Source organism: Sinocyclocheilus rhinocerous, unplaced genomic scaffold (assembly GCF_001515625.1).
Source record: "Sinocyclocheilus rhinocerous isolate Xijiao unplaced genomic scaffold, SAMN03320098_v1.1 scaffold4622, whole genome shotgun sequence".
In the NCBI taxonomy this organism is placed as follows: domain Eukaryota; kingdom Metazoa; phylum Chordata; class Actinopteri; order Cypriniformes; family Cyprinidae; genus Sinocyclocheilus; species Sinocyclocheilus rhinocerous.
Window position 1 is genome coordinate 69,754 of NW_015658200.1, and position 13,597 is coordinate 83,350.

The 13,597-nt window shown below is 38.3% G+C and overlaps 2 protein-coding genes and 1 long non-coding RNA gene across 8 annotated transcripts in view; all 3 read left to right on the forward strand.

Moving 5' to 3' along the window:
* LOC107722101 (NHL repeat-containing protein 3) overlaps nt 1-440 on the forward strand; it is a 9,019-nt gene extending 8,579 nt beyond the window's left edge. For 5 of the 6 annotated variants that reach the window (XM_016530323.1, XM_016530327.1, XM_016530325.1 and 2 more), the window contains exon 7: nt 93-434. In XM_016530323.1, the coding sequence (XP_016385809.1) occupies nt 93-333 (241 nt within the window). In that variant the 3' untranslated portion in view covers nt 334-434. Of the gene's footprint in view, nt 1-92 lie in introns of all 6 variants that reach the window. The other variant, XM_016530324.1, reaches the window with a different exon arrangement.
* Nucleotides 441-1,930: 1,490 nt separating this feature from the next.
* On the forward strand, nt 1,931-4,299 carry LOC107722102 (uncharacterized). The gene is made up of 4 exons (XR_001637772.1): nt 1,931-2,011; nt 2,832-2,891; nt 3,697-3,802; nt 4,203-4,299. It is a non-coding gene; the product is annotated as an uncharacterized LOC107722102 (long non-coding RNA).
* Nucleotides 4,300-7,714: 3,415 nt separating this feature from the next.
* LOC107722098 (BRCA2-interacting transcriptional repressor EMSY-like) overlaps nt 7,715-13,597 on the forward strand; it is a 37,216-nt gene continuing 31,333 nt past the window's right edge. The window contains exons 1-4 of the mRNA XM_016530317.1: nt 7,715-7,894; nt 8,188-8,761; nt 10,625-10,831; nt 11,766-11,915. Of these exons, the coding sequence (XP_016385803.1) occupies nt 7,715-7,894; nt 8,188-8,761; nt 10,625-10,831; nt 11,766-11,915 (1,111 nt within the window). The remainder of the gene's footprint in view (nt 7,895-8,187; nt 8,762-10,624; nt 10,832-11,765; nt 11,916-13,597) is intronic.

The window sequence follows — 13,597 nt, forward strand, 5'->3', positions numbered from 1 at the left end:
CTCTCTCTATCCCTCTCTCTCTCTCTCTCTCTCTCCAGGCCGCACCGCAGGTGTTTGAGCTGTAATAATAATAATGTGTTTGTGACCCGCAGACTCACACCAGACCAGAAGTACATGGTGGTGGCTCAGTTAAACACCAATCAGGTGACGCTGCTGGAGGCTCCGCCCATCGGCATCATCGGTCAGTGTCAGGTGACCAGCAGCATCCAGCTGGCCGAGGACGTCAAGCCGCACCTGGTGGATGTGGATCTGAAGAGCGCGGCGCTGTATGTGGCGGAAATCGGGGCCAATCAGGCGCAGAAGTTCATTCCTGTGACAGCCACCGGTGTTTAGATGTTCACAGAGAGACCAGCGCTGATTATAACGCTTTAAAAGATCTGAGCTGGAAAATATGAGCAGCACTGATAATAAATGTGTGACCCTGGACCACAAAACCAGTCAAAAATTTTTTGAATAAATAATCTTTCCATTGATGTATGGTTTGTTAGGATAGGACAATATTTGAAACTCTGGAATCTGAGGGTGCAAAAAAATCTAAATATTGAGAAAATCATCTTTAAAGTTGTTCAAATGAAGTTCTTAGCAATGCATATTACTAATCAAAAATTAAGTTTTGATATATTTACGGTAGGAAATTTACTAAATATCTTCATGGAACATGATCTTTACTTAATATCCTAATGATTTTTGGCATAAAAGAAAAATCTATAATTTTGACCCATACAATGTATTGTTGGCTATTGCTACAAATATACCCCAGCGACTTAACACTGCTTTTGTGCTGCAGGGACACTTATTTAGTTTACAATCAAGGTTTAATTTAAATCAGAAATATAATGTTGATTTCAGATGATTATCAGAGAGGAATAAAGGGATCAGAGATTGGTGTTTTAACTTCACTGCTGTTTGTGATTGTGGGTATGGTGTATATATGTTTAATCTTGTGTGTTTTTTTTGTTGAGAAAATAATGTTCATGTGAATTTATATTAGTTAAGCTTTGTATATCAATGCATTATTCCTGTTTTTGTCATCTTGACTTGTAAACATACGAGCTGAATGTCACATTGGCCAGTTTTTGACTGTGAGAAGTGCATGTTGAGTTTGTGTGCTGATGTCCTGCAGTGTGTTAAACTCAGTTCACTGAGATGGGCTTTCATTTGTGTTGATAAGGAATAATATTTGAATCTGTCTTGATGTGTGTTTAATGTAATAAAACATTTGTTTACAGCTTTTTGTGGTCGCGTTTTAATCAGAGTTTCTGCAGGATTTATGAAGGCACATTTAAGCCTCTTTAAGATCAAGAAAAGAACATTTTAATTTCACAATACATCAATACGGTGACTTTCACTAACAATGCTTCAGAGTTTGAAAATACAACTTACAACAGATCTCCATTACGGTTTAACTTATTTTACAATATAAAAGCTTAAGGATTAAATATCTCTAATTCAAACATGGAAATAACACCTTCTGATGATAATTATAATAATTTTTGCAGTTCATACGACATTTAATGTTATGACTTTCTACTCTGATTTAAGGTTTTAATTCGTGGGAGAAACAATGTTTAATGTGTTTTATTAGCACAACAAAAATCGCATTCATATTGCCAAAGGCCTCCATACACAATGGGGGAAATACCACACAAAAATAAAGGTAAACAAACTATATCACACATATTTACCACTAAATTTGATGAAGTGCATAATAAACACAAAACAATAACAAAAGAATGTCAACAATGACGACGGGCTTCTTCCGAGAGCTGCCCCACTCAGTGCCTGATCAGATTCAGACGCGTTCAAATGTTTATTTTCTGCTGACTAACATTACTTTAATTCGCGTTAAACGTATTAGCAACTATTAACCCGTATAATCCCTTTGGAGTTGTTTAGTTTTGGTGTTTTCTTGTGTTGTTTCGGGCTTTTCCCGCGGGCAGCTGTGAGCGCGGCCCGAGTGTTTCGGCGTCGGATAAACATGGCGGATCTGAAGGACTGCGCAGAACTGAAGGTAAGTGCAGAATTAAACACACAGCTGACTTTAGAAATGACACAGCGATGTCTGTACTGGTGATTAGCTGTGATTTCACACACACACGGTTCGGCGCGGAATACAGCGGCTCGGGTGTGTGATGCGTGAAACTCCGGACAGGCTAAAGGCTAAAGCTAACCTTCTGCACACAACACACTGACAATAACAACTCACGACAGAAAAGCAGCACTTCACAAGCGTTAGTGGTTATTAAACACCCGTGTTTCTGATAGACATGTCTGATAGTCTGCTGAAATACTCCGATCAAACGGAGCGCTTATCGCGATTATATTGATTCCACTCCATCATATGTGAAAGTCCGATCAAAATAAACGCTGATTTCAGATCAGTTTACCGAATAAGCCAGGTTTATTTCAGTTAGTCTGACTCATTGTCAGTTGATTTAATTCAAAATAAGTCAGACTAACTGAAATAAGCCTGACTTATTTGGTAAACTTGTTTTATGAAACAGCCCCCAGATCATAGTTAGCACTCGTTCATATTAAAACAGAATATACACACAGATCTCAGCTGATCACATCAGTAATTAGCTCTTTAAGCTGGTAGATGCCAATCAAAACACCTGGAACGAGCTCATGTTTTATGCAGGAGTGGGCGGGGCGAGCGGCGGAGCGAGCTTTGATGTGCAAATGTTGGCGGGCTAATGTAATATACTCGCGTGACGTCAAATATTGTGCATCTTTTTGCAAAGTAGTTTTCAAATGTGTGCTCATGTTCTGTACCATTAAAAATCCTTCATGTTTATCTTAAATGTGTGCGATGATGCTTTTCTCTGAAGGATTTCTTGAAGATCATTGGCTCTTAGAGATCCAGAGAGAGTTAGCAGCGTCTGTCAGAGGTGAGTGTGTTTAAAAGAATAGTTCAGAAAAAATTAAAATCTGCTGAAAACATGCTCACCCTCAGATCATCCGAGATTAGGATGAGTTTGTTACGTCATTCATCAGATTTGTAGAAATGTAGCACTGCATCAGTGTCTCAGCAATGGATGCTCTGCAGTGAATGGGTGCCGTCAGAATGAGAGTCCAAACAGCTGATAAAAACATCACAATAATCCACAAGTAATCCACAGCACTCCAGTCCATCAATTAACATCTGGAGAAGACAAAAGCTGAAACACATCCAGCATTAAGACGTTTTTAACAAAAATACCATAGAGTCAATAATCCATAATAACGCTTCCTCCAGTAAAAAAGTGTTTTGGTGTGAATCAGGAGAGAAATCTGCACAGATCAAGCAGCGTTTTACAAGCCAAAACAGCTCTAAACAAATATGTGAGAGACAACAGGAGATCACTGGAGGAAGAGTTATTGTGGATTATGGACTCTATGGTATTTTAGTTAAAAACGTCTTAATGCTGGATTAGTTTCAGCTTTTGTCTTCTCCAGATGTTAACTGATGGACTGGAGTGCTGTGGATTACTTGTGGATTATTGTGATGTTTTTATCAGCTGTTTGGACTCTCATTCTGACGGCACCCATTCACTTGCAGTGAGACACTGATGCAATGCTGCATTTAATCTGATGAAGAAACAAACTCATCCTGATCTGAGGGTGAGCATGTTTTCATTTTTGGGTGAACTATTCCTGTAATGTGCTGTATTATATACGGGGTGATCTGCGGTGTGTGTGTGTGTGTGTGTGTAGTTGATGATTCAGCAGGAGAAGCCGTTGGCGGGCAGCATGCCGGTGGTTTGGCCCACGCTGCTCGACCTCAGCAGAGATGAATGCAAACGAATCCTGCGCAAACTGGGTGAGACTCACTGAAGCATCACTGTGCTGTTGTGTGTGCTGATCGCAAGCTCACGTGTGTTTGCGTGGAATGCTGCATTTAATCTGATGAAGAAACAAACTCATCCTGATCTGAGGGTGAGCATGTTTTCATTTTTGGGTGAACTATTCCTGTAATGTGCTGTATTATATACGGGGTGATCTGCGGTGTGTGTGTGTGTGTGTGTGTAGTTGATGATTCAGCAGGAGAAGCCGTTGGCGGGCAGCATGCCGGTGGTTTGGCCCACGCTGCTCGACCTCAGCAGAGATGAGTGCAAGCGAATCCTGCGCAAACTGGGTGAGACTCGCTGAAGCGTGTAAGCAGCTGTGCTGATGTGTGTGCCGATGGTGAGCTCACGCGTGTCGTGTGTTTGTGTGTTCAGAGCTGGAAGCGTACGCCGGCGTGATCAGCGCTCTGCGCGCTCAAGGAGATCTCACCAAAGACAAGAAGGAGCTGCTGGGAGAACTCACTCGAGTGCTGAGGTGACGCACACCTTTCACTTTTCACAATACTCTTATCTTAATCTTAACAACAGTCTCTGATATCTCAATGTTTTCTAGTCACATCGAGCAGTTTAGTATGGAAGCCTGCTAAAAACAAAGAGTAAAAAAAGTTCTTTTTTTTCTTGCAGTTCTGACTAATTGTTTCTGAACTGTGTGATATAAACTTGCAATTGAGTTGTAAAGTCAGAAAAGATAGATTCTCATGAAGTCAGAAGTAACTGTGTGATAGAAACTCGCAGTTCTGAGAAATACATTTAGAATTGCAAGATATAGACTAGCAATTGTGAGGGAAAAAAGTTGCAATTACCTTTTTGTATTTTTGGTTCAATGGCAGAAATGGGCTTCCGTAGTTTAAAGCTGAACACTAGCATAGTTTACATTTGCAGACAATATAAACATCAGTCAGATCTGCTATTAATATATATGGCTTTATGTGAGTGTACACTACCAGTCAAGAGTTTTTGGACAGTAAGATTTTTAATGTCTCTTCTGCTCACCAAGCCTGCATTTATTTGATCAGAAATACAGCAATAACAGTAAAATTCTGAAATATTTTTACTATTTCTAACAGCTGTTTTCTATGTGAATATCTGTTAAACTGTAATTTATTTCTGTGATTAAAAATAACTCCGATATTTACTTCTAAATTAAAAAGTAATGCGTTACTTTACTAGTTACTTGTAATCTGATTACGTAACTTGTGTTACTTGTAATGCGTTACCCCCAACACTAGGGCTGGGAAAATAAATCAATGCATCACGAATCGAGAAATGATTCTGCATTCTTTTGGCGATTCTTTCTCGAGTCGATTCCGAGCTTAGTTTTGAACACTGCATGGTTTAGAAACAGCCAAATCCTTACACTTGAACCTAAAATAATCATTCATAAGATTTGGAAAAGTTGAAGCGAATCACAAGGGTGTTCACAGTGGGCTGAGTTTACATTAATCTCATCATAAAAGCATTCTGAGCAGAGGTGAAATTACAGACTCTTCAGCTCTTCTTCATGAGCGTTTGAGTGTGTGGATAAAAACTAGAGTAGAGCGCCACCTGCTGTTAAAATCTACGCTCAGAACCGATTCCAGAGAGAATCATGCATTCAGAAGATCTCAGAATCGGTCCACAAATCGATTCTGCATCAATTTATCGTCGCAGCCCTAGTAGTTATTCATGGGCTTTTATTTTGTTTTCATTTTAGTTTAAGTTTTGGTCATTTTTGTTATGTGCTTTGTCAGTTTTATTATTTTTTAAACATTTCTGTTTAGATTTAATTTATATTAATTTCCAGTTTAGTTCTGGCAATTTTAGTATTTCAACTGCAACTTATTAATTTCATTTTATTTTAAGTTTTTCATCTTTTTATGTTTTTCATCTGTTTATATTTTATTTGCTTACACTTTATATTAGGCATTCTTAACTACTACTATTTTGTACTGTAGATGTATTATGTGTATACATTTTCAAAAGTTTTAGTTTTAGTTGACAGTAACAACATATTATAATATTACTATTAATAATAATAATAATTGGTATATGTTGTCTATTCTATGTTTTGTGGTTAATATAAGTTAAAAGCTGTATTTTTTTTATTTAGTTAATGATAACAACAACATTATTGTGGTTGTTTATTTTATTAGTTTATTATCATTTCTTTATTTATTTTTTTGTTTATGTTGTGTCTGAGTAATCTATGTTTTGTGGTTGATATAAGTATAAAAGAGTAGTAAATTTCTATTTTTAGTGAACAATAACAACATTATTTTTATTATAATTATTTATTTTTATTATTTTTTCACATTTTTTGTATATGTTGTGTCTAGGGCTGTCAAAAAAAAAAATCGAATTTCGAATATTCGTTGAATTTCAAATAAAAAAATTCGCATTCGAATGCAAAAACGTTGCATTTGAATGTTAGGTGTGCGTCAGACAGCTTTATCAGCGGCGCACGAGATGCGATGACGATGTAAGTGTCGTTGCATTTTAATGTTTTTCATAGCTTATCCAGTTGAAGCCACTAGATGCGGCGCTGCTGCGTTGTTCATCCAAAATATTGTGGAAAAAGAAAACATCAATGCGGAGAAGATGTTGTTTACGTCAAAACTGAAACCAAGCCGTTCACACAGAACGCATATTTATCACGTTTTCTAGAGGGACGTCTATCAGCGTTGCACTCGCGTCTCGCACAAGAGAGCCGCATGTTTAGAAAGTCATGTAAAATGAATGCAAGTTTTAAAAAACATGTCTCGAGACTTTATGGCGGTTTTCCCCATCCCACTGCATCTCATGTTTTTAAATAGAAAAATACTCTTTGTGATTGGTTTTCGGTTCTTTGTATTAAACTATACATACATACACAATGCTGTTTTGTTTAGAGTTGTTTAAGCAACTTAATTAATTATAATTGGTTCATAAACATTATTTTAAACATTATGCACTTTTTTTCCACATATTGTCATGCTATTTTATTGCTTTGAATAAATGTGCATTAGTCATATTTTGCTCGATGCGCCCTCTTGTGGCCTCAGGAGAGAAGCCAAAAGCTTTTTCCCCCCTAACTGAAATTATGCCTTTTAAATTCGAATATAATTCGAATATTGATAATATTTAAGTACAAAATTCAAATTGAGTTTCAGCTATTTTGACAGCCCTAGTTGTGTCTGTGTAATCTATGTTTTGTGGTTAATATAATACACACTCTCAGAGACAGGAAGTGTGTTCCTCACTGTGTGTGTGTGTGTTGCAGTGGTGGTGTGTTATTCGTACACCAGCACCACCTCCACTCCACCCAGCGCATCGGCTCCCAGCAGCTCCAGCGCAGCAGCGGCCATCAAATCCCCTCGACCCGCACGGAAACGTGAAAAAAGTCCATTAATTTGAATGAATTATTAAACATTTGAATATATAATATATGTATTTAAAACGTAATATATTTAATACACCAATTTTTTTATATTAAAATGATGAAAAGTGGTATGAATGAATGATTCAATGACTCACTCATAAATACTTACATTTACATTTAGTCATTTAGCAGACGCTTTTATCCAAAGCGACTTACAAATGAAGACAATTTATTTAAAATTGACAATTTTTAATACTTCACTTGTTTCATTACTGGATGAATCAGTGTTTTTGAACGAATCTCTTGAATGAATGATTCAATGACAAACACATTTTTAACAGTCATTTGTCGCCACCTAGTGGAGAAACGATGCAAGCGACACAAACGTTATTTGAAGCGCAAGTTACTTTCAGAAGATGACTTGCTCTATTTTGATCGCTTCCATAGACATCAATGTTTATATCTGAACTATAAACTTTCACCCCAGTATTTCTTTTCACAATGTAGATTGTGTTACAGTTTTAAACAGGCCAGACGAGAACGGCACATTATGTTTAATACTGTGTTAAAGCTGTGTGACGTCTCGTTGTGTCTGTCAGGCGTGAGCTGCTCCGATGAGGACGAGAAACCTCGTAAGAGGCGGAGAACCAACTCGTCTAGCTCCTCCCCCATGCTGCTGAAGGAGGTGCCTAAAGTGGCCACGCCCATTTCCAAAACCATCACGCTTCCGGTGAGCGGCAGCCCCAAGATGAGCAACCTTTCATTACTGGATGAATCAGTGTTTTTGAACGAATCTCTTGAATGAATGATTCAATGACAAACACATTTTTAACAGTCATTTGTCGCCACCTAGTGGAGAAACGATGCAATCGACACAAACGTTATTTGAAGCGCAAGTTACTTTCAGAAGATGACTTGCTCTATTTTGATCGCTTCCATAGACATCAATGTTTATATCTGAACTATAAACTTTCACCCCAGTATTTCTTTTCACAATGTAGATTGTGTTACAGTTTTAAACAGGCCAGACGAGAACGGCACATTATGTTTAATACTGTGTTAAAGCTGTGTGACGTCTCGTTGTGTCTGTCAGGCGTGAGCTGCTCCGATGAGGACGAGAAACCTCGTAAGAGGCGGAGAACCAACTCGTCTAGCTCCTCCCCCATGCTGCTGAAGGAGGTGCCTAAAGTGGCCACGCCCATTTCCAAAACCATCACGCTTCCGGTGAGCGGCAGCCCCAAGATGAGCAACCTGATGCAGAGCATCGCCAACTCTCTGCCGCCACACATGTCGCCGGTGAAGATCACCTTCACCAAACCCTCCACCCAGACCACCAACAGCACCACGCAGAAGGTCAGGCGCACTTCCTTCCTGTCATGTCACATTCCCACAATCCTGCATTTCCTTCCTGTCATGTTCATTAAGATGCTTATTCCTCCAATAATGCCACGGCTGCTGTGTGTAATAATGATACATACTAGGGATGGGCGATATCTTATCGTTTGTGATATACCGGGAAAAATTCTCCCCACGATAAGAATTAGTCTTACTGCGATAATAACGATAAAGCCTAGTTCTGTGTGCGACATCGCGAAAGGCAGACGTGAAATTGAGGAGGAGTTCATCGCTCCTTCTACAATCTGGAACTGGTTTGGTTAGGGCTGTACAGTGCACAAAAAATCGCTCTGAATAAATGTCCTACAGTAGCACAGATTTGCCTGTTTACACACCTGTTATCCAACAAAGAAGTCATTTATTGACATGCTTTTTCTCCAAATTAACTTAATACCATAGTCGAGTGTTTGAAATAACTTCTTTTTGTGACCAGACGTGGTTTCATATTACAGAGTGATAGTATTATATACAGTGATAAAGGCTTTGTCGATTAGCATTGCATTATAAATGTACTTTCCTTATAAAAAATACCCAAGATTGCTTGAAGAACACAGATAAACCATATATTTCGTGCAATCGTATGTTTATTGTCTTCAAGTTTCATCAGTTAAAATTTCTCTGTCTGTTGTGCGTTTTATTCAGCGATAACTGGATGCCTTTGTCCATATTAGGGATTTCCTGGAGCGTCTTCAGTGCTATTACTTCTGCGATGCATATGTGTGGAGTTTCTGCGTGAGGGCGCCCTCTGGCTTCCAGTATGAAATAAACAGTCATTACGTTACGTGTGTACTCAGTAATGACCATAACGCCTTATTTTAGGTAAAAATAGGAAAGATAATACTTTTCTCTAAAGAAACCGGATTCCCTGAATTATCGTCATTGATATTGTTATCGCAATAAATACTAGAAATTATCGTGATATATTTTAAAGCCCATATCGCCCATCCCTAATACATACATACACACACATACACATATTTATATATATATAGTCAGGTGGATACACTGCATTTGACCACTGGATTTACAAAACTCACTTCAGGTTTAAGAAGTGTTTCAATATTGCATCAACGTCTGATGAACACATTCATTTTTATTTGAATTATCGCTCAGTCGGTTATTTTACCATGCATTACTTTGGAAGGCGTTTGTCTTTTAAACACATTAAAATGCACAAATTCACCATCTTTTTTGTCATCTGATCCTCTTTCACCTAATATATTTTTATTTGAAGTACCCAAGAGATTTTAAAATAAATATTCTAATAATTAAATATCACATTTGCATGTTCATAGTTCTCTGACGTTGGTTATGGTCGCATTACATGCAGGTAAACAAATAAAATATTAAATTTTTTCAGTAAAGTGTTTTATTTTGATTCATTTTAAAATGGTTTTAATTTAACATTTTCATGATTTAATTAATTATTAGCTTTTGAAGTAGTAGCAAGGAAACCTTGAAGTAATATATATTTAATGCACTTCATGATAACAACAAACAGAATATATTTTCTTGCTCTTTGTATTTTTATATCAATATGGTACAAGATTAACCTATTTAAATCCATGTGGAAAACAAGATAGCTCAAAAGTAATCTAAAAGTAGTCTGATTATTACCTAAAATGTGTAATGTAATGGATTATGTAACTAACAACAATTTCTGTCATGTATTTGGGAATCAGTAACAGAATTCAATTTTCAAGTAATCTACCCAGCTCTGAATTTATAGTAAACAAGCTTACCAGCAAAAGTAGACCAGGAGTTGACAACTTTAAAAGTTATATATTAATAAAGGCCTTTGTTCACCCCCCGGAGCCGTGTGAGACACTTTTTTTCTTATGGATGGGCGCTTTTTATTTCACTTCTTTTGGACTGATGCACTGCAACACCCTGAGTGCAACGATAGAGCTTGAAAGATCAAAGACAATCTTTAATATAACTCCGACTGGATTCGTTTGAAAGAAGAAAGTCATATACACCTAGGATGACTTGAGAGTGAGTAATTTATGGACTAATTAGCATTTTTGGGTGAACTAACCCTTTAATGTGTGTGTGTGTGGTTCAGGCGGGTCCTCCGCGGCGGTGAAGGTGGCCTCCACTCGTCTGCCGTCTCCCAAGGCTCTGGTCAGCTCTCCGTCTCAGATCCTGCAGATTCCCAGAGCGCAGCAGCAGACGGCGGTTCAGTCTGCGTCTCCTAAAGGCCTGCAGGCCTCGTCTCCTCAGAGCGCCAGCGCCGGAGCCAAACCCACCATTCAGATCAAACAGGAGTCTGGTGAGCATGAGACAGCAGATAAAGCACAGGGCTGCACCACTAAAGGCCTTTTCACACTGAACGTGAACATTCAGATTTGAGCTAAGATCACGTAACCGGAGCAGCTGCTGTTGCACCAAAAGGGGAGAGTGGTGGCGCTGTTTCCAAAAGCAGTGTAAACAAACACAGAAGAAGAGTATTCTGAGAGAGAAGAGGATGCTGAGTTCTTGTTATCTTTGGTATCTGAGAACAGATTTATTCTCGCATGTCCTTTATACATAATATAATTTCTATTAATTCTCCCCTGGATCTGATCCGGAGAGCACTGTCCGTTTTCTTCCTCGTGCGCGAGTGTTATGAGTAAAGGTCAATGCACACCGAGTCCGAAATTTTCGTATGCGTTTTTCGTTTTTTTCGTATTCGTCATCCTTTCCTATCAAAATGCTTGCTACGGATGTGAAAACGCAGAAAACCGAACCTGGTCTGAATTTTTTTATGACGGACGAAAGTTTCGGAGGCAGTGTGTAAATATGATTGACACAACGTGAGGTCCTATTTATTTTTTAACGTGCGAAAATTTCGGACTCAGTGTGCAAAGACCTTAAGAGCGTGTTCACTCTAGATCTGTCAATCATGGGATCATATCTCCTGCCATTACATATGAAAAAATGAGAGAAACTATTTTCTATACATGAAATATGAACGCAAATAGACATGATTATGGCGATATATTTTCTGTATGTGTTTTATGCAGCTCATGATATTTTTATAACAGTAAAGGATGTTTATGACAAATGAGAAGCAGGTGTCGTGCTCAATCCATTATTAAACATACAAAAAGTGCGTGTCTGCGTATTATCGAATAAAAATCCACTGCGTGTGTGTGCGTGTGTGTGTGCGTGCGTCTGTGTGTGTGCGTGTGCGTGTGCGTGCGTGCGTCCGTGTGTGTGTGCAGGAGTGAAGATCATCACGCAGCAGATGCAGCCCAGTAAGATCTTACCCAAACCCTCCAGCGCAGCGCTGTCCGGCAGTAGCTCCGCCCCCATCATGGTGGTCAGCAGCAACGGCGCCATCATGACCACTAAACTAGTGTCCACTCCCACAGGTACACACACACCTCTCATTCATGTGTGTTAATACACGTGCGTTTGTGTTGTCTTCATCTTGTTTTGTTACAAATAATATCTAGGTTTCAAGAATTTGGACAATGGAGTTAATACTAATAAATTCTGAGATTATATGTTCTGACAAAGTTTATATACTCAAGTAAAATTCATTATCAGTATTGTATATATTCAGTGTGTGTGTGTGTGTGTGTGTATATATATATATATATATATATATATATATATGTATACATGGGCGACATTTGACTCTTGATTCAGGGGGGGCAAGAAAAAAAAAAAATATGTATACAGGGTGCGATTGGCGGGGGGGGCGTCATGTCACAAAAACATTTCGTGACATGACGACACACATTATCTGGTACTTGCTTAAAAAGAAATATGAAATAATGACATAAATGATGAAATAAATAAAAGCAAAAGATTTTTTTTTCTGATGTAAGCATCAAAACAATGCCCTACTGTATTGCAAAGCATCAAAGCAGTCAATCCAACACAGTCGAGAATAACTTAAAGAGGTTGCCACCGTTTAGTAAACTGTGGACTAGCTTTGGCTCTTCCAGCTGACTTGAATGGTGATGCTTCCCGTTTGTCATGGCCTTTCATTTTTAACCAGAAATGTGCACGCTGCTTTTCTGATGTTTACTGCAGTTTTCCGTGTCTTTTTCCCATGTCACTTGAAATGTTTCTGTTTTGAATCATTGTTACCAAAGACGAGACACGTGAGGAAAAAATAAACGATCAGTTGTGGGACTATATTCTGTCATAAATCACACACCATTCATTGCTGAACTTTCTACCGTCCGTTGCTGGAAATAAAATTAAATTACTGGTTGATATGTCCCGATCTCAATAAAGTTTACACACGCTTTTGGTCCGTGAATTAGATCTCGCTCGGGACGAGATATGTCTGTGATTGGTTACATTGCTCAACGCTGCAAAAACACGTTGAGGTTTTTTCATTTGCAAAAACTTTTTTTTTTCAATGCGCATTCCATGTAATATCAATCAAACTGCAGGAAAGGAACCTATTTATTGCCATTAAAGTGAAATTACTGAACCTACACACAGGAGCCTGATAAAAATGCTCATTTTAGAACAACATTTTTAATGGCACTTAGAGGATTTTGCATCTGAACTCTTGATTTTTATATATATATATATATATATCTTGTACAACGGTACAGAATATAAATGGATAAATGGGGCCGTAAAAATGGTCTTGCCCTCGGAATAGGACTAGTAAGGGTTAAAATGTCAAAATGCATTGTCCTTCCCTTTGTGAAAAGCCTTTACAGGGCAGTTTTTTATTGCTGAATCTTTTCTTTAACTCAAAGATGTGCATAGACAAAAACTACCATTAAGCTCTCAGGAGGTCAAAGCACCAATTAGATGCACTTTGTGACTTTGGCATGCATGCCATCAGTTGCTATTGTACTCCAAACATTTTGTCTGAAAACAAAGATGGGATGGCAGCAAGTGGACAGCGTGACATTCAAATACCTTCTTCATAGCCATCAGAATGCTCTTTGTGATGTCAGGAAGGTCAGTCCGTTGCAAATTGTTGTTAGGTGTGGTCTGATGGCCTGATCACTGAGTCACACATTAGACAAAACATAAGTGTCTTATTTTTTTTTTTTTTAAGAAAGAAAGCATTTGACTT